The sequence below is a fragment of the Amblyraja radiata genome, chromosome 21 (assembly GCF_010909765.2).
Source record: "Amblyraja radiata isolate CabotCenter1 chromosome 21, sAmbRad1.1.pri, whole genome shotgun sequence".
NCBI lineage: Eukaryota > Metazoa > Chordata > Chondrichthyes > Rajiformes > Rajidae > Amblyraja > Amblyraja radiata.
The window spans coordinates 26873360-26895284 of record NC_045976.1 but is presented as its reverse complement, the minus strand read 5'-3'; the positions used below and the strand labels follow the sequence as shown (position 1 = coordinate 26895284).

At 41.1% G+C, this 21925-nt stretch overlaps 1 protein-coding gene across 4 annotated transcripts in view; it reads right to left on the bottom strand.

Moving 5' to 3' along the window:
- Positions 1–833: 833 nt before the first annotated feature.
- Positions 834–21925, bottom strand: part of sema3c (semaphorin 3C) — a 229215-nt gene continuing 208123 nt past the window's right edge. For all 4 annotated transcript variants that reach the window (XM_033039812.1, XM_033039813.1, XM_033039814.1 and 1 more), the window contains 5 exons: positions 14815–14856; positions 10743–10900; positions 7800–7867; positions 3298–3428; positions 834–2739 (listed from right to left, as the gene is read on the bottom strand). In XM_033039812.1, the coding sequence (XP_032895703.1) occupies positions 2320–2739; positions 3298–3428; positions 7800–7867; positions 10743–10900; positions 14815–14856 (819 nt within the window). In that variant the 3' untranslated portion in view covers positions 834–2319. The remainder of the gene's footprint in view (positions 2740–3297; positions 3429–7799; positions 7868–10742; positions 10901–14814; positions 14857–21925) is intronic.

Here is a 21925-nt window from a genome sequence, read left to right as displayed (position 1 = left end):
TGGAGGCGGGGGGAGGTGGTTGGAGGATGAGGGAGGGAAGGCCAGAGGGTTTGGCATCAGATTTGGGTTGTTCAGATGTCAGGGGTAAAAGTTTGATAGGAATTTCAGAACCAGTTGAGTGGGCCAGTGGAAAACAAAAAGAGTGTTTACTGCTGGTGTTGTGCTCAGTGAGAAGATGGGAGTAGGTTGGTTCTGAGATGCAAGGATAAGGTCAGGGAGGAGGGAATAAAATGGCTCCTCTAAATGAGAGACTCAGGGGAGGGTAGATAATAAATCCAAATTATGTTCCCAGTCCTTTAGAGAAAATGCTGTTAAAACATGATCTCGCCCAATGACAGGCATGCATTAAAATAGAATCATGGAACTACAGATGCTGGTTTAAAGCAAGCTTTGCACAGGAACTAACATTTTTCCATGGTGTCTGATGCATAAATGCAACCGAAAATCTTATGTCAACTAATTGAGTTTCATATTTGTTACATCGAAAAAAGTGTCATTTATTATGATTTCTCGGCTACGGTCTCCACAATTTTGGGGGATTTGCACTACATTAGCTAATCTCAGCATGAATGGGGCTGTCCACACAACTGGTCTCAGTACCTATGTTTTAAAGAAGTAAAAGGGAACATCATTCCTTACCTTCTACCCTGGGACCCTGTGTGAAAGTCTACATTATTAGATGGTGGAAATGAATGGTCATTTGAGTCAGATACTTTAAGACAGCGGGTGAATGATGAATCTGCTTCAGAATACCCATGCCACCAGGGCTGGAAGTGAAAAAGAACACTAGGCCTTTTAACACAAGGTAGAGAGAACAAACATATTACAAAAGATTCATTGTGTCTTTGAAGATTTATTATCATCACCATGAAAGTACATTGTGTCATGATATACATAATTTAGAACATATGAGTTTAATCTATACTTTATCTACACATTAACCTAATTTATAGGAGCACACAGTTCCATTTCTACTTTGCTTTTTTCTATGACTTCAATGCAATTTTTATAAAATCTGTACAAAGATATTTGAACTGCAGCTTACAAAGGCAGATGGAAATACTTTTTGCACTTAATCTACACATTACAGCACACCAAATAACATTTGAATTTGCCAAAACATTGAAACATACTAAATAATATCCTACACATTTCATTTACAATAAAGACTCGGAACACATTTATTTTTACAATCTGCAGTTTGATCCTAGCAGGAACACCAGAGGCAGCTGATTCCATTTGTGGTTATTTATGGGTTTGCAGGTTGTGCCTGGAGCTTTAGTAAACGTGCCTTGAGGTTTGGCAACGTGTAGATGTGTTACTCAGGGATTATACCCATTTACCCAATGAAGATTGACGTTCATTTGATGACCAAATATCGTCCTGTTTTCATTGTGATTAATCGTTTCACAATGGGGCAAAAGTGAATTTTCTTATTTTCCACATCTCAAAGTGGATAAGGAATAATGCAATAACAAGATGTAAATGCTAAAAGTTTGAAATTAAAACAGCTAATATTACAAACATACCGCAATCAATTGACAGACAGGCCGTTACAACCCAGAGGAAAGATTATGCAAGATGCTCATCTTAACCACCTTGCAAAAGGTGACGGGATTGCTCTGAGTTTGTCATGCCAATTTTCTAACGTACAGCAGCTTTAGATTTTCAAAGTAACAATTCTTTTGACAGCATAATATCTATTTTCTCTATATATAATACTTAGAGAACAGATTTCTTAAAATAATTCCCCTCAGGGCTTTGCTCTTAAGATACCAACATTTTACACCATTATACATCACATTAAAGCACAAGATCTAGTATTCTTTGGACCTGCCAACCTCTCCGTACAGTAGGATGTCAGGACTAGTACCACACCAAGCTAATAGCATACTTTCTCATGAAAAGACTGGATGTTTTGGCCCACCCCGGCCATTAAATTCTGATGAGCTGATCATTAGTCTTGGCTAAGAGCCAAACACAAGTTGGGAAAGTCAGAGGGCTTTGGGTTACTGATCGAAAGCAGAGGTCCGAGTGAAGTTACCTTCAAACGCTTCAACAGAATACAGCTGCCTTCTAAGTTACTCTAACCAGGCAAAAATGAAAACTAAATGCACATCTGGACCTTACATATGAGAAAAGTATTACACAGACCAGGCAACAGTATTAAATGTTCTGTTACTCATAACATGCTCAGACAGTAAGAATTTACTTGTACTTCAAAAGGATAAAAATAGTAAAAGGTGACTACAGATGCATTCTGTACAATTTATATTAAATAGTTTTACACTAACAAAGACATTCTTTGCAAGCAGTCCTTTAAGTAACAGGCAAATGGTTTCTTCTATTCCGACTTTTTCTTCTGTTGATGAGGGCCTTTAGTTTTGAGTGATCTATTCTGATTGATTGGCCCTCACCATTGGGTCTCGGCTTGTGCCAGCTCTCTTTACAGTACTTATTGATCGCCTGCATTTCGGAGTAACTGAATAGTCCTATCAGATCCTTGTGGAGGACCTGCACACCACTCAGGTCGTTGGCGGCAGTCCAGGGCCACGGTGCCCCTTTGGTAATTCTGGGGGAAACCAATTCCGGGTCAAAAACCTTCAGTTTAACTTTGGTCACGGTGCTTTTAAAGTTGTTCTCAGTGGCAATGCAGTGATAGAGACCTCGGTCATTGCTCTGCACGGAACGAATCAGGAGGCCGTGCTCAGTCACAAGAATTCTGTCGTCTTGCTTTACCTATTTGGAAAGAGACACTCAATTTGAAATGATGCACAGCTGAAGGCAGAAAGACAATTCTGAACAAATCATGCACACTTTGAACATCAATCCCTGGTGCAACATTGGAGAAAGGTTTCAACTTTTCAGGAGGTCCACAGAAAAGGTCATGTACAATCATACCCTGTACCTTGTTGCTCTGTGTCTGATGAGAGAACAAGGTAGGGTCGGAGTCCTCAGAATCTCAGATCTTGTTCTTGAGGCATTTGAGGACAAGGCAGGGAGAAGGGCATCTCAATGATTGGAGCCCTCAATCACCACAGTAGACTATCCAATTGTCAAAATGGGGCCCAGCACAAATTATAGGAACAAAAAGATTGACGGAAATGGTGAAAGAGGGGGAATGTACAACAGATTAGTCTGGAACAATATAAACAGTAGAAGACTAAAAAAAAAAATCTGGTCAACAGAAGATGAGGGAAAACAGCCTGGAATTTTGGAAATGCAAGATGTGAAGTTGGAGCTGCCGATTCACTCTTAGGAACAAATTAAGAACAAAACAATAATTTGCTACAATACCTCCTTTCTTCTGTCATTTGATTTCTGCATCAACCATTTGGTGGATGCTTGGGGTGACTTTGGTGTGCATTCAAGGAAGGCAGTGCTGTTTTTCACTCCATATTGCACAGACTCCACAGCATTTCTGTATTCTGAAAGTAATGCAATTTTAAACATACATTATACACATATATAACATTACACGTTAAAAACGAAAGCTTGACATGAATCCATACTGCTATATTATCCCAGATCCCATGGGCTTTAATCTTTTCGATCAGTTTTTCCCTGTGTGACCTTATCAAAGGCCTACTGGTCCATGTAGACTACATCAATCCCTAGTTGGAATTTTTCAAAAGATGACTACTAGATTAGTAAAACGGATCTTCCCATCAACCCATACAGACTATCCCTCCCTCATTATGTGCAGATTATTCATGTTCTTCAGAATTTTTTTTTCAATAATTTCCCTTTGGTTGGATATAATTGAAAAGAAAATGACATATCCGTAAATAATCTATAATGTTTGACCACATTTTAAGTCTGGATACATGTTCTTTATATCAAAACGGATACTGATGGTCTTGTGGAACTTTGCAAATGGCAAACTTTCTGAATAAAAGGAGGCAAAATATGTATAAACTGAATGGGCATATAACAAATAAAGCTCTAAATGCATTGGGAATAAATATTCTTATGTGATTTTTTTCTTCCTAGTGACATGTAATTTATATTAATGTATTTATATTTCTTACTTTAAGTCAATTGAACTGATATTTTACAAAAGATATTTGGATGCAAGTATCTCAGAGTGTTTCTTTCAACCCGCTTGGTTTTTCAAAATTTTGTGTTTGGGAATAACTTGACAAAAGAAAAGATTAAAAAGCAAATGGTGACTGAGGTAGCACTGAAATCTTTTAGCTGCCCAACGAAAATTACGTCCTAAAAATTCTGTAATGATAATAAAGTTGACCTATGCCTTTATTTCGTCATTGCCGCCCTGTGAAAAGCTTGGCAGGGGTTTATTGTTCAATTGTATTAATTAATAATCTCTCTAGGTGTTATTTGTCACTATGTCTCTGCAGATCACCAAGGCAAGGATTGGTAGGAAACTGTAAACCAGATTGGGCAACTTTTCCAGACTACAATGAAAAAGCTTATTATCTTATCATGAAATTATTGATATTTTCAGAACAGCTCGTCATGGTAGAAGAGCAAGGTGACGTTGGAAGAATGAGGTAGAAAAAAACCTAAGGTCTACATAAAAAGCTTTCAAAAGCAGGTAAAGAATTAGCCAACATATTCAGACGGTTGAATGTCTGAAATATTATTGCCTGAAGGTGGGGTATGAGGTCCATGAGAAAATATTTTACAGAATACATTTATCTGTCTAAGTTTCTAACATGATACGAAACAGACACTGCCATCAACTCTGATAACAAGTGATCAGTCCAGGAGTGGAGTGCGGTGGGCATGCTTGCACAAGCACATTCATTCACCTTGTTGCCGAGAACAGCACACCTGGCAATGCAAGTTGGGTCTCTCGACTATTAAATATTGTCCACAGATAGCAAAGTGCAAACAGGCTGCAGCTTTCAAATGTAGCTTCATAAAATGATCAAAAAGATGCTCTCTTGGAAAAAGAAAGGAATTCCACATGAGGATGGAACTCTGAGTGCTGATATGTGCTAAGACAAAACGGGAATGATAAGTTCACTCAGAGGGGATTTCTTCTTTGTGGTTTTATAAATTCTTGTCATTTTTGTGTTCCATACAAGTAACATTAGCTCATCCTTTACTGGGCAGACAATTCTCGGATCTCTTTCTGGATAATGCTTTGTCGAGATGACATTTAACATATAATTGGATATTTCTTGGCTCCCAACTTTTACGATGTGTCAAAATGGAATATTTTACTTGTCAGCCTAAATACACACTGACAACGACTGCCAGCCATGCCACGAAAATATAATAAAAATACCAGGGAGGGTGAACGTTAAAATATATAGTTATAAGGCCAGAAAAATGAGTTGATTAGTTTAGTAAGGAGTCCTGGATAAGCATAATCAGAGGATACTCACATTTGCGTGTTAGAAGAATAATGGAGATATTTTCAGACAGAAAGTGTGATGAGTATGCATTAATGATTGAGGACATTTACCATACTGCACTGATGCTTTTAATTTACTGGCATGCAAATCCTGAGCCAATGGGTTGACTTGAATCTAGACGAGTTAGTCTCAGTTAGTCAGAAGCGAATAGAGTGCCTTCCAGGGCAGGAAATCTGCCCAAAATATAGTTGTCAAGCAGTCTTTAACAGAATCAACTTGAAGTGACCACTGAGCATGTGTCTATTTCATTCAAGTGGTACTTGTTCTTTATTATTTGAACATGGTCAATCTCTTTGCTAACATAGGAGACAAAGAAAAGTGCGTGACTAATACTTGTCCATTAATATTGACAATGGTTATTTCCAGGTTATAGCATTTACTGTTACAGACTGAAAATAAAGTTTTATGATGTGGTGTTACCAAACCTTTCCCAGACTCTAAATGTCTTAATGCTGTAACACGACAAACAACTAAAATGTTAACTAATGTGTAAGGACGAATAGAAGCAAATAATAATCCCTTAACATTCATGCATGGGCCTCAATTTTAGATCATCAGAAATTATAATAATGCAGGTTAATAAGCTTACTGAATAAAAACATAAGTGTGGCACTGGGTTTTCTTATGCAGGGATGGGCCTGAAGAGAAGAGGGGTTTTGTTAAACTTTTATAATTTTGATTTGATTGGAGGTGGAATGCTGTTAATGCTGGTTCTGTGTTCATGTTATAAATAGGAGTATGGGAGACTCGAGGTATTTAAAGCAACAAATTACTGGGTTATCATGGGCTCTTTTCTTCCAGCAAAGAGAAGACTGAGAAACAATGCAAAGTATATCTTTAAGACGGTAAAAGGCTTTGAAACAGTCGACAGGGCGGCATAGTGGTGCAATGATAGAGCTGCTGCCTTAAAGCACCAGATACTTCAGTTTGATCCTGATTACAAACTCTGTACGGAGTTTGCATGTTCTCCCTGTGACCGTGTGAGTTTTCTCCGAATGCTCTGGTTTCCTCTCACATTCCAAACTCTGTGTGCCATCTATATCTCTAATTTCCCTTTCCCCTGACTCTGAGTCTGAGGAAGGGCCTCAACCCAAAACATCACCCATTCCTTCTCTCCAGAGATGCTGCCTGACCCGTTGAGTTACTCCAGCAGTTTGTGTCTATCTTCAGTTTAAACCAGCATCTGTAGTTCCTTTCTACAGGTTTATAGATTAATTGGCTTCTATACATTGTCCCTCGTGTGTAGGATAGAACTAGGATACAGGTGGTCGCTGGTCGGTGTGGACTTAGTGGACCAAAGGCCCCATTTACACGCTATATCTCTAAACTTAATTAAACTAAAGACAGTGAAAAATATATTTTCTTCTTCAGGCAAAGGAAGAATACAGATCTGTAAAGGGCCTGCTCCACTTAGACGATTTTTCGGCGGACTGCTGGCGACTGTCAAGTTCGCGGCACTCGCCTGAAAAACCAAGAACTATTACATTATCTATGTGTGCATTGTATTTACAGACCTGTTATGCTGATGCAAGTAAGAATTTCATTGCTCTTTATTCGGCACAAAAGACAATTAAACACACTCTTGACTCTCTTGCTATTTAATAATACCTAAAGGGCCTGTCCCACTTAGGCAAATTTTTAGGCAACTGTCGGCGACAGTCACAGTCGTAGCGGGATGCCAAAAGGGACCCACCCTACGACAATGTCTATGACAAGGTACTACCTAGTCGATGTCAAGCTGCGATAAGCTACGTCAACCGGCGACACAATTCCTCGCCACTTGGGATGTCCACCTACGGCCACACATATGACAACCACGACGACAGCCACGACAACCTTCGACTACACAGGCGACAACCTACAACAACCAAAGTCAACCTACCTCCACCTGCGACAAGCTACGACAAGCTAAGACCCTGTCGGCCACAAATGAAGACAACTGAAGACATCTCTGGTCCAGACAACCAACTGTCGCTGATTGACGTAGGATGACGTAGGTTGTCGCCAATGGAATTCACTGAGGTCATCACCCGGCGACAACCAACATCACCTGGCGTCATCCTGGCGACAACCTACGACAACCTACGACAGCACCTACGACAGGAAAAGGCAGGCAACATCAACCCCACTGTCGCCGAAAGGTTTTGAACATTTCAAGATCCAGCAGCGACAAGAAAAAAGTTTTGACACTTGAGGAGACAGCTCACAATACAGGCGTCACCCTGCGACCATGTGGCAACAGCCTATTTTCCAGCTGTAGCCGAAAAAAATCGCCTAAGTGGGACAGGCCCTTAAACTTAATTTCTGCTCGTTTGTGATGATGATGAGTTTGAAAGTTCCATACCTAACTTTATATTGTAAATAGCCTTCAATATCTCTGCTGCCTCATGAATAACAATGTGTAATGCTCACCTTTCAGATTAAAGCCTCTGCACTGGGTCATTGGGTTGCCATGTCGGACATCCTGTCTTCGACTCCTCCTGTGACCAAACACAAACATACGAGAATTATGATAGAGTTTAATCCGTGGTTGTTTCTGAGCACCTCGTGAGAAGTAATGTTGCAAAACAGATTTCCAAACTGCACAGCAACTTTATTAAGGGCACTTTCTGCAGAAAGTTAGTATTGGAATTGAGTTATTATCATTAATTGGGAAGATACTGTGAAATTTTTTGTTTTGCATGTTATTCTGTCAAATCATACTGTACATGAACTTAATCAAACTGTGCAACAGGTAGTACAAAGAGAAACAAAAAATGCAGTGTATAGGTTTTGGTTGCAGTGAAAATGGAAAAATACAATTCCAAGGGGTGGTAGATTAGAACTATGCCACGTAGATTAAGAAGCATCTTATTTGTAGTCTGATAACAGAGGGGAAGAAGCTGCTCGGAGTCTGGTGGGATGTGCTTGGAGGTTTTTGTAACTTGGTTCTTGGTTCATGGTTTCTTGGTCCTCCAAAATATTCCAAATGGAATTTAAACTGGAGGTGGTACCTCATGGTGGTACCCCATCTCCCCCCTCCCCTCCCCTCTCTCCTCCCCCTCTCCTCACCCTCTCCTCACCCTCTCCTCCCCTCCTCCTCCCACCCCATCCCTCTCTCCCCCACCCCCTTCCCTCTCTACCCCACCCCTTTCCCTCTCTCTCTCTGCCCCCTTCCCCTACCCCTCTGTCCCTCTTCCACCTCTCCCCCTCCCTCCCCACTCTTCCACTTCTCTCCCACTTACCCCACCCCCTCCCTCCCCCATCCCTCTCTCTCTCCCTCCCTTCCCCCTCCCTCCCTCCCCCACCCCTTCCCCTACCCCTCTGTCCCTCTTCCACCACTCCCCCTACCCCTCTCTCCCTACCCACTCTTCCACTTCTCTCCCCCCCTCTCCCCACTCTCCCTCCTCACACTCTCCCCTCTCTCCCCCCACCTGTCTCCCTCTCCCTCCACACTAACTTCTGCCCAATGGGAGGGAGATGATAAGGGAACGACTGGGATGAGCCTGGTCCTTGATCATGTCGGCTGTTTTCCCCGAGGCAGCGTGAAGTGTAGATGGAGTTGATAGGGAGAGGCTGGTTTGCAAGAAAGTTGCAGGTTCTGCAACAGATTTCTCCCTCAGCATTGGGGGCAAGAATTCCCTTGCTATCACCAATGAAATTGTTGATTAAAAATTGAAGTTTTCTTTGAAAGAAGTTAGTTTTGTCCATCAATGCATTAGAATTCCTGGAAAGAAGCTACTTTCTTAATAATCATGGAATATCTTTGGTCATAAGGAGCTTTACATTGCGAGTCATAGAGTCATACAGCACGGGGACAGACCCTTCGGCCCAACTCACCTATGTTGACCAAGATGCCCCATCTAAGCCATTCTTATTTGTCTGCATTTGGTCCATATTCATCTAAACCTTTCCTATCCATATGCCTGCCCAAGTGTCTTTTAAATGTTGTTATTGTATCCGTCTCTAAAACTACCTCCTCTGGCAGCTCATTTCACATACGCATCACCCTCTGTGAGAAAACGTTGCCCCTCGGGTTCCTATTAAATCTTTGTGCTCACACCCTAAACCTATGCCCCCTGGTTCTTGATTTCCCCCTATCCTGGGTAAAAGACTCTGCACTCACCCTATCTATTCCTCTCATTATTTTATACATAAGTTCACCCCAGAGCCTGCTGCACTCCAAGGAATAAAACCCTAGCCTGCCCAATCTTTCCCTATAGCTCAGGTCCTCAAGTCCTGGCAACGCCCAATAAATCTCTGCACTCTTTCCAGTTTAGTGACATCCTTCGTACAGCAGGATGACCAAGACTGAACACAATATTCCAAATTTATGCACATTTTCCATCAACAGGACAACTGGATAAAGGTGCAGAGTCCAGGTGTCTTCTATGATGGGTCATTAGGAAACCAATCCATCTGCAAGGGGTATTGCAAAGAATGATTTGTTTGCCCTTCCCTTTAAATGCCGGGTTTATTGTTTACTGGCCCAATTGGAAATTAATCTGTGCTAATTGAGCAGATTGGTGAAGTATCGTTTGGCGTTATTTGAATCCTGAGCCTGCGATTAAGTATCTTATTACCTCTCCACTGCCGCTTCTGTCCTCTCTGGAAAACATTTCATTCTCTCTGCATAAATGCGTGCAATAGAAATGCCAGTGGAGTCTGAACAAGTGATTATTTTACAAAAGTAAAAATTGAAAAGAATCATTCATGGATGATAATGTGCTAGTTTGGTGCTGTATTCTACCATTGACGCTCCAAATTGCACATCAGTTCAGAATCTCTCATTAAAAGCAGAGCCATTGCTTTCAGGCAGCTCAATGCATCATTCTTTCATGAGGGTGAAAAGCTTATTCAAAATCAGCACTGGCCTTAAAGAAAGAGACCAATACATTGCACTTAATGATGGTTTTATGAGTTTGTTCCTCCCTTTCCCATTTTGTCATTACAGACTTGTTTTAATTGAGTTTGTTCCCATTTCAGCAGCAGCTGGGGCTTAATTGATAGGACCAAGGTAATGGATCTAAAGGCCCCTTTGTTTTACAGTTTAGACATCCAGAGTCACCCTCCAAGCAGGTGTTGATATCAGCAGTAGCATCAGGCCTATAGAGGGAGAATGGGGTAATAGTCAAAATAATTTATTCATAAGCCGTGAACTCTTTTGGCTCAGTGGTTTTATTAAGGCTACTTGTTAACATATTAGATTGCAATCACTGAGACAATACAGCACAATGATCATTGCAGCATATTGATATTATCCTTTAGCTGAAGGATCTACTCGAATAACCTTCAAGTCATTTGATCGCTGACTACATTGTGAATGTATTGGTCTTTCACTAAGACTTTTCAGGCAACATTTGTTGTTTCACTTACCTTTTGCCAGTTAGATAAAACCTGGAGCAGGATTTGCCATCCCAAGCACAGTAAGGGTCCCTGGCCAAGCAGCAGTCAGCACATGCTGTACCATAGACATGGCATCGATGAAAGGACACCTGGGCTACACCTTCATCAGAGCTCACATACAGTTGTTGCTGAAGCAAAAACAAAAATGGTGCTTAATATAAACAATCTTTTCTCCTTTTGGCTGCAAAGAACACATTCCTGACACAATTCAATAAACAGGATTTAGATGGACTTTCTTTTTTCCATAGCTTTGTCTTAATGCTGCTTCTTCTTCTTCTTCTTCTTCTTCTTCTTCGTCTTCGTCTTCTTCTTCGTCTTCGTCTTCGTCTTCTTCTTCTTTGTAGTTTTTTTTGGCGGTTGGCAAACAACTTTTTAGTGCATTACCGCCACCAACTGGTATGGAGTGTGGATCAAATAACATTATAACTTATATACTAATAACCTATATCTTTCCGAACAAATTGGTTACCCTGAGAAAAAGCATTAGGATTTGATAGCACTTATATGAATTCTTTGTAAAATATCTATTAAATCAAATTGTACTTTTTCTTTTCTGAATCGTTCACTCATTTGTCTTCTTTCTTCCTCATACCTCTCACAATGTATAATGACATGCTCTATTGTCTCTTCTTGCCCACAGTATTCACATCTGCCTGTATTATGCTTGCCTATTATAAAAAGTGTACTGTTCAGACCAGTGTGTCCAAATCTGATTCTTGAAATTACTGTCTCCTCTTTTCTGTTTTTTCCTGCACATCTCATTTCTCCCACTTTCCTCTGGACTCTGTAGAACCACCGTCCTTTCCGCTCTTCCTCCCATTGCTTTTGCCATCTTTCCTTCAGTCTTTGCTTAATAATGTCTTTGATTTCAGTTTTACCTATGTTAATACTTAAATCAATCTTACTTCTTTTTGTTACCTCTTTTCCCACCTTTGCTACCTTGCTTGTGTTGCAGCATTGTGGTTAAGTTGCTGGGCTGGGACAGAGAGACAGCATTGTGGTTAAGTTGCTGGGCTGGGACAGAGAGACAGCATTGTGGTTAAGTTGCTGGGCTGGTATCCAGATGCCCAGATAATTAATTCCACCAGGGGAAAACTGCTACGTATTATCCATTTCACCTTGGGTCATTCTCCCTTTTTTCACCTTTCCCATCCCTCTCTTCATTACTTGGACTCATCACCCTCCCCCACCTGGTTTCATTTGCCCAGCATCCATATCTCCATCTTCCTATGTTTCTTCTCAGTTGGTTCACCTCTCCCGTGCCATGGTGGCACGGTGGTAGAGTTGCTGCCTTACAAAGCCAGAGACCCGGGTTTGATCCTGACTACAGGTGCAATCTGTCCAGAGGTTGTACGTTCTCCCCGTGACTGCATGGGTTTTCTCCAAGATCTTTCCTCCCACACGCTGGGATGTGCGGGGATCGCTGGTCGGTGCGGACTTGGTGGGCTGGAAGGCCTGTTTCCGCACTGTATCTCTAAACTAAACTATCCTCTCCCTCACCTGACTTCATGTACCTATCATCTCCCTTCACCCCAAACTCACCTGGTCCAACCTACCACCTACCAGCCACCATGTCTAATGTTCTCCCTCTCTACCACCTGGCTCCATCTACCAATATATATATTTTGCTTATGTTTCTACCTATTACCTGGCAAACTCTGTTTCAACACTCCCTCCTCCTCTTCCCCATCTGACCCTGTCTGCTCATCATCCCCTCTTCACCTGCTTCCACCTACCATCTATCAGTCACTGCCCCACTCCTCCACTCCTCCACCGCCTTTCTACATACTGACTATTTTCCTTCTACATGCTCACTCTAGATTGAATCCTTTATTTGTCATTGAATTGATTGAATGGAAGTTGATTGATGGAAGGTCTTGACCTGAATTGTCATCCATCACTTTGCCTCAACAGATGCTGCTTGACCTGCTGACTTCCTCCAGCAGGTTGCTTTATTTGATCTGGTTCATTAATGTCTGCCATTAATGTCTGCCATTCTGAATCAATACGGGTTATATGCAATTCTAAACTTGCAGCAAAATGGCTCATAACTTCTCACTTTCTTGGTGAGTATTAGTTAGTGGCAGGTACATTGGTTAAAGACTTACTTTCACACAAGGTGAGCATGCAGTGAACTAGATGAGACCACAGATCCTTTGGTCTTTACATCTAAGGAACATGCCATCCCATTGATATCACTGATCTGTTATGGTCTGTGAGCAAAGAGGTATTTTTGAAATGCCACAAACCGAAAAGCCCCACAAATATGTTCAGATAAAGCCCCTGTCCCACTGTACGAGGTCATTCAAGACTTCTCATGAGTTTTTCCCTGATTCCAACTTGGAGAATGTCTGTAGCGGGTCCGTAGGAGTTCGTGGATGTCTCGTAGCGGCTCGTACGAGTAAAAAGTAACAATTTTTTTCATCACGAGTATTTTTTTACTCGGGGACATTTTTTGCAGGGATGAAAAAATGTCACGAGTTTACCGGATGTCCCGAGTACCTACCGTTAACATTACGAGCCGCTAAGAAACATCCACCAACTCTTATGGACCTGCTACGGACATTCTCAGAGTTTGAATCAGGGGAAAACTCGGGAGAACTCTTGAATTACCTCATACAGTGGAACAGGGGCTTATCTTTGGCTGCATAAATATCTAAAAACCTTAAACACATTTGCCACAAAGAAAAATGCTCTACATGTTTGTGCTCAGCACAAGTGTCCTGCCTTCCTTCATCTCGATTCATCTCATCCTTCTTTTCCTTTCTCTTTCATGCTTATTCAATCTATCCTTAAATGTGTTTTAAAGGTGTTATTCACCTCAATTCATCCTGCAATAATAGCCAGTTCCATTTTCTGAAAACATTTTCTCTGTAAAACAGTTCCCGAGAATTCCTTATTGGGTTTAAAAAAGACACTCTTCTAAGGGTGGCCACTGTTCTGGCCTCAACTGCAATTGGAAAGTTTTTCATCACATCTACACATCTATACATGGATTTCCACTACCTGTTGAATTTGTATGCAAGTAGGTTCTAATCATGTGTAGTATGATCTGATTTAATTGGATAGGATGCAAACAAAGCTTTTCACCATATCTCAGTACATGTAACAATAATAACTCAATACCAATACCGAAACCTATCCCCACTCTGACCAATTATTTTAAAAATGGTTAATCTCTGTTTTCTAGTCATCTTATGATCCAGTCTTCTATTTTTGAAATGAAAGTCGTCTATTTTTATTTTTCATGTTCTTATCTTAGTCATGTCTATCTTATTGAACAGTCTTTGGAAATATGTATATATATGATATCTATTCTATTACGATCAGCATCTTCTGTTACTTCCTTCTGTAACTCAATAGAGAAGGTTAAACATATGGTCTTTTGGAAATAATATTGAACAAGAGCAACTTTTGAATTTCCAAGTTTTTTTCTATTACTTATTTCAGTAAGGATTCCAGTGTCTTTTCTATCAATCTTTGGTTATTTGATCCAGAATTCAACTCAGCTTTTCCATCAATTCAATATTTTTGCTGTTGAAAATCTTGTGGCTAGACATTTGTCCAGGGTAATGGTCCTTTGCTGTGCACTACTTCTGAAACGTAGTGTAGACTCAAATAATTCATTATTTTAATGAACGTGCCAAATTTAGTTCAAAAATTAAATAGACTTCTGTCTTAGCATTCTAACTTCTCACCAAAAAAGTATAGAGTTGATATGTCTGTTAAAATTTTATTTTTGCTCGTTTTTTCTGCATTAAAAATGTTTGGTGACCACTTACATCATAACGTTGAAAATTTTAGTTCTGCAAATGAAATAATGCAAATCTCTCTGAGCAGGATTACTATATCTACTGGTAGAAATGCTTGCCACAGTTTGATGTACAGCATGATCTGCTATTTCACCTTTCCATTAATTTGCAGTTCCAGAGCCAATGCTAACTCATAAAAGCATTTTGTACCAATTCAAAAACAGCATCATATCAGTGATCAACTATTTTATTGCAATAAAGAGACGGCCATCAATAAAACAAAAATCTACCTTTTTGGATGAAATCTTCATTGTTGTGATCGCTGATTGATTCTATAAAAAGGAAAATAATCAGAATTGTTTAAGCATTCTTGACAGATTACCGTCAGCATATTGGCAAATCGCCAAAGAAATTTATATTAAGGCTACAAATAATGAATAGCACATTGACCTGATACAACTTTCCTGTTTGAAATTGTTTTATCTATTGATGTAATAGTCTTTGGTGATCTACCATTTCCTGAGGTCAATTAGCCACAAATATAAAAGCAATAATTGTGTATTGTTTTAGGTTTCAGATTTTAGATGAAATAGGCATACAATCTGAAAATAGCTTCAAACCTAATGATGCTGAAGGTCGACTAATGGACAAATTAAGTGTGGTTTACAGCCCCACGTGTGAAGGCACCACATTGTGCCAATCTACCACATTGAGCACAACTGCCCTGTCCTGCACTGTTCTATTGGGTACCATTGGAAGCCTTGAAATGTCTCTGAAGTTCAGAATATGGCTTCAGATTACCAACTTTATTTGAAATGATCTATTACCCTGGATGAAATCAACACTTTCATACAATTTTAATCAACTTAAAAAAAGTTGAAATCAGAAATTAATCAGAAATCAAAGCACCTTTGATAAAGTTAAACTTTCACAGTATTAATCGATCCTATATATTTTAGACCGACTATTTCAGGTTTGACTTCACAGGTATGACCACCAAAATTTTGCAAGTGGGGCCTCATCTCGAACACCTAAGTTTCCTGACTCAGCCTGGAGTTTGTAAATATATATTTTTTCCTTTTGCCATGAGGCTGAGAATCCCTCAAAGTGGGAACATCCTGCCATTTCCAAAACAGGCAGCATCTATGAGAAGACATTTTAGGTGTAATTCTCTTGGTCAGAACTGGGATAAGATCTGATAAAGTTGTCTGATTGCTGAGCAGTCGGCCCCTCCCTGTGAATTACATGAGCAAAACTACCTCCAACTATTGGCTCACGCAATGTTATCAATAAATACTATCCATTTTAACGATTTGCACCCAGTGCTAGACATCCCAATAATATGAACCCATGTGCAACATGAACACTTTTTCATCTGAAACCCCCCCCCCCCATATTGAAACTATTAAGAAAAAGGTTGATTCAAAGTTAACTTTTTTGGATTGCAATTACTAAGGAATAGTGTCCAACTTTCTCATAGGTTGTTGTGCTTTTTAGGTGCGACTAATGTCCAAAATAACTGTCTATTGAAGTAGATGATGCTTTGGCAGTCTGCTTGCTCCCATTGCTGAAGTCTTGGGACCTAATCCTAAAGTCTGAAACACAAACCTCACTTCCTGCTTGCATTCAGTTTGTTGAGGTCCCTATCCTTTCCTCTGCCTCACTATCAGATCAAGCGTGATGTAATGGAAAGGAAGTCTGCTCTGGGGAAAGTGAAACATTTTACTGTATTCCCTTTTGACTGTCTGTGATGGAACTGCAGGAATTATCTGCACCTGAAGACTCTCTGATGATTCTGACCAACTTGTCTCTCAGTAGTTTGTATACTATTGTTACTGCCCTCCCAGGAAAAAAAAGACACACTTGACTCAAAATCAAATTAACTCTTCTTTTGATTGAATTTATATAACCAAAGAGATCAGATAAACACCAGGAAACGTCAAGACCAATAAACGTCTCTCACTAGACGATAAATATCACTAACTTTTCATTAGTGAAAATAGGTCATGAAAAATTCCTTCCCTTATTAAATTGTTGTTGTTCACAATGTATTTTAAACACACTCCAAAAGAAAAAGAGTGTCAAAGTTAGTAACCTGAGGAGTCAATATGTACATTGGTTGAGAATATAAAGATCTGATTTGCCTCAAAACGACTGGAATAGCACTCAGCCAAATGACAAACATAGAATCTGAAACCATGCATTTGTTGAGGAGCACCTAACACTGTGCTACTGTTTGTCCCTTATTCCAAGACCAGGATTTATTTACATACATGCTTATAAAGATTCATGGTCAGAGAAGTACTGTGTTTAAAGTATTAGGCTAGTATCTAGAGGCCCTGACTATTCATCCAGAATCACATGCTCAAATGCCGGCACTACAGCTGGGAAATGTAAATTTATGTCATTAAATTAATTTAATTAAATATAGAAGGAAACGTTAGCACGAATAAACTACTGGAATATTATATAAATCCATCTGATTCATTACTGGCCTTAAGGCAAAGTCCCCCAGATTTATCCCAATGTAGCTTATAATGTGACCCAGACTGAAAAAATGGTGCGATCTTACATATTTAAGAAGGAACTGCAGATGCTGGAAAATCGAAGGTAGACAAAAATGCTGGAGTAACTCAGCGGGTGAGGCAGCATTTATGGAGCGAAGGAAATAGGCAATGTTTCGGGTCGAGACCCTTCTTCAGACTACGAAACGTTGCCTATTTCCTTCGCTCCATAGATGACATTGTATTTTCAGCTTTATGGTGATCAACTTGTTTTATGTTGGAAATTTTAGATATGAGCACAATTTCCCCTCTCCGCTAAAAAATCATGGTCTGTAACTTCCTTTTCACAGGTCTGGGAAAAACTGTTGTGCAGCTGGAAAAAGACTTAAGTTGGTGCAAAATAAAAACCCACCCATTTCCAGGCCTCTTTGTGTTTTGTGGGTAATTCAACTCCTGACATTATACGGGGTTTCCATGAAGAGTAGGAAACAGGCTCCACTGTAAAACTCCTGTTTAACTCAGCCTCACTGGTTTGAAAAGCAAGCATAGGGCAGTCTGAAGAAGGGTCTCGACCCGAAACGTCACCCAATCCTTCTCTCCAGAGATGCTGCCTGTCCTGCTGAGTTACTCCAGCACTTTGTGTCTAATGTAGTTTGAATATTGACTTTTAAATTGACACAGATTTTAGGCAAACAGGGTTTGGAGATCCTGGTCATTTGAAAACGCTTCTTATTATGCTCTGATTAGCCAGGATCTTAGAACCGTTTTGGCCTAAAGATCTGTGTCATTTAAAAAAGGCAATAGTCAAAACTGCATTATTTGCCCTCACTGAGATGTATGACCTGAGAAATCAAATACAGGCTCAGATGTGTGACTGTGTTCCTTCTTATGTGGAGGTCCAGATGACCATTCTCAAATTCCTGGTCTTGGGATCATTCCAGACGAATGTCACTAATCTCCTGCCACAGATTGTTGCCCATTGTTCAATTATAGAGTTCTCCAAACTCTATAGTCCAATATAATTGTTGATTGGCCCACTGGAGTACACAGAATGATCACAGGGAAACATGTAGGAAGGAACTACAGATGCCGGTTTAAACCAAATTTGTTCATTTTCCATACTTGCCTGAACTGTGGGTAAGTAGACTCTAATCTGAATGGTGGCCGATTAGGAAAAGGGGAGATGCAACGAGACCTGGGTGTCATGGTACACCAGTCATTAAAAGTAGGCATGCAGGTGCAGCAGGCAGTGAAGAAGGCGAATGGTATGTTAGCATTCATAGCAAAAGGATTTGAGTATAGGAGCAGGGTGGTTCTACTCCAGTTGCACAGGGTCTTGGTGAGACCACAACTGGAGTATTGCGTACAGTTTTGGTCTCCTAATCTGAGGAAAGACATTCTTGCCATAGAGGGAGTACAGAGAAGGTTCACCAGACTGATTCCTGGGATGTCAGGACTTTCATATGAAGAAAGACTGGATAGACTCGGCTTGTACTCGCTAGAATTTAGAAGATTGAGGGGGGATCTTATAGAAACGTACAAAATTCTTAAGGGGCTGGACAGGCTAGATGCAGGAAGATTGTTCCCGATATTGGGGAAGTCCAGAACAAGGGGTCACAGTTTAAGGATAAGGGGGAAATCTTTTAGGACCGAGATGAGGAAAACATTTTTCACACAGAGAGTGGTGAATCTCTGGAATTCTCTGCCACAGAAGGTAGTTGAGGCCAGTTCATTGGCTATATTTAAGAGGGAGTTAGATGTGGCCCTTGTGGCTAAAGGGATCAGGGGGTATGGAGAGAAGGCAGGTACAGGATACTGAGTTGGATGATCAGCCATGATCATATTGAATGGCGGTGCAGGCTCGAAGGGCCGAATGGCCTACTCCTGCACCTATTTTCTATGTTTCTATGTTTCTATTCCTATTCTACACATCCCTGATGTTATTACTAATCTCCTCGGCAATCTTTTGCCATAAGAACCTGCTCATACCATTAGGATGCAGGCTATCCATCTAGAGAGTAATTTCTTCTCTTAGCCTGTCCCATGCATTCTGACGAAGCACAACCCCCCCCCCCCCCCCCCCCCCCCCCGTGACAGTGCTAATCATATGTGCACATCCCTTTAAAGGACGACTCCCCAGGTTGCGGTTTTGTAGCTGACTGCTGGCATCTGTGAGAGCCTGCAATGAATTAATGGGATTGCATTTGCTGACACTGGCCCAGGGTAGTGCAACATGGGGAAAGATAATAATGTTGCTCTGGGAACATCGCAAATGATGTTCACAATCTTTATGGGACTTTAAAAAACAGCGTTAGAATGACATACAACACTATTTAAGTGTCATTAAATTGCAGTTAAGCAATTTCTAGGCACAAGTCAACATTTATAATTGAAACTGCCTGTGGAGATATATTATACAAAGAGATTCATTCTTAGTTGGCATCTTTAACACAATAAATATTTATATGAGCACATTGTATCCCAAATCTTCAATTCAGTTGCATTAATTTCAATGGCACAAAGTTTGAAGGCAGAGAGCACAGCAACTGTATGATCTGTATATTTCTACCAACCAAGAGTGAATTTCTAGATCCTTATCAGACTTTGTCCAATGGAAGTGGTGAGCTGGCAGGAATATGCATTAAAAAAACAGGTATGCATTTAAAGTCGACATATAGCATATGTGTTTGGCTATTGGTGATAGACTTGTTGAAGCCATGGCAGCTTCTAAAATGAGAACTATGTTATGCCCTCAAATATTCTCCTCCTTTACTCTCACTTGCCCTGAAGACTACAATTATAGACAATAGACAATAGGTGCAGGAGTGGGCCATTCGGCCCTTCGAGCCAGCACCGCCATTCAATGTGATCATAATAATAATAATAATAAATTTTATTTGTGGGTGCCTTTCAAAAGTCTCAAGGACACCTTACAGAATTTAACAAGAGTAAAAATCATATAATCGGAGTAAAATAAATAATAAAGACATCACCTATACACAAATTAAAGACAGAATTCGATCCAAAGACAAAAAAATCAAAAACACAATGTGAAGAGAGAGCAGCGGCAGCTAAACCGCGCCAGTGTACACTCTCCCTTCCGACAGCCATCATGGCTGATCATCCCCAATCAGTACCCCGTTCCTGCCTTCTCCCTATATCCCCTGACTCCGCTATCTTTAAGAGCTCTATCTAGCTCTCTCTTGAAAGTATCCAGCGAACCGGCCTCCACCGTCCTCTGAGACAGAGAATTCCACAGACTCACAACTCTCTGTGAGAAAAAGTGTTTCCTCGTCTCCGTTCTAAATGGCTTACCCCTTATTCTTGGACTGTGGCCCCTGGTTTTGGACTCCCCCAACATTGGGAACATGTTTCCTGCCTCTAGCGTGCCCAAACCCTTAACAATCTTATATGTTTCAATAAGATGCCCTCTCATCCTTCTAAACTCCAGAGTGTACAAGCCCAGCCGCTCCATTCTCTGAGCATATGACAGTCCCGCCATCCCAGGAATTAACCTTGTTAACCTACGCTGCACTCCCTCAATAGCAAGAATGTCCTTCCTCAAATTAGGGGACCAAAACTGCACACAATACTCCAGGTGTGGTCTCACTAGGGCCCTGTACAACTGCTCCTATACTCGACTCCTCTTGTTATAAAGGCCAACATGCCATTCACTTTCTTCACTACCTGCTGTACCTGCATGCTTACTTTCATAGACTTTCATAGCCATTTAGATAGTAATCTGCCTTACTGTTTTTGCAACCAAAGTGGATAACCTCATTTATCCACGTTAAATTTCATCTGCCATGCATCTGCCCACACCCCCAAACTGTCCAAGTCACCCTGCATTCTCATAGCACCACACAGTTCACACTGCCGCCCAGCTTTGTGTCATCGGCAAATTTGCTAATGTTACTTTGAATCCCTTCATTCAAATCATTGATGTATATTGTAAATAGCTGTGGTCCCAGCACCGAGCCTTCCGGTACCCCACTAGTCACTGCCTGTCATTCTGAAAGGGACCCGTTAATCCCTACTCTATGTTTCCTGTCTGCCAAGCAATTTTCTATCCATGTCAGCACTACACCCAATACCATGTGCCCTAATTTTGCCCACTAATCTCCTATGTGGGACCTTATCAAATGTTTTCTGAAAGTCCAGGTACACTAATAATAATAATAATGGATGGGATTTATATAGCGCCTTTCTAGAATACTCAAGGCGCTTTACATCGCATTATTCATACACTCCTCAGTCACACTCGGTGGTGGTGAGCTACTTCTGTAGCCACAGCTGCCCTGGGGCAGACTGACGGAAGCGTGGCTGCTAATCTGCGCCTACGGCCCCTCCGACCACCACCAATCACTCACACACATTCACACACAGGCAAAGGTGGGTGAAGTGTCTTGCCCAAGGACACAACGACAGTATGCACTCCAAGCGGGATTCGAACCGGCTATCTTCCGGTCGCCAGCCGAACACTTAGCCCATTGTGCCATCTGTCGTCCCGACACTACATCCACTGGCTCTCCTTTGTCCATTTACCTAGTTACATCCTCAAAAAATTCCAGAAGAGTAGTCAAGCACACCTCCGAAGAAACAGACAAGATCTTCTGCCTGTGAAGGAGCCAATCCCTCCTCCTTATTATCCGGATGGTGCAAGTTCATTTCAATCTGCATCTGGTGACCCTCGCATGCTCTTCCCAGCTCAACAATCCATGCCTGCGACAGTTCCTCTGTCTGCCCCATCTTTGCCTGTGCCACAGTCTCCTGCTTCGACCCCAGGGGCGTTGGTCCACTCCCCCACGGTGGTGAAATCACCAACTCTGTCCCCAGAGAAGAGCAATGGAGATGGCCTCTATCGTACACGTGTCGGTCGTGTTAGCAGGCCGGTCGT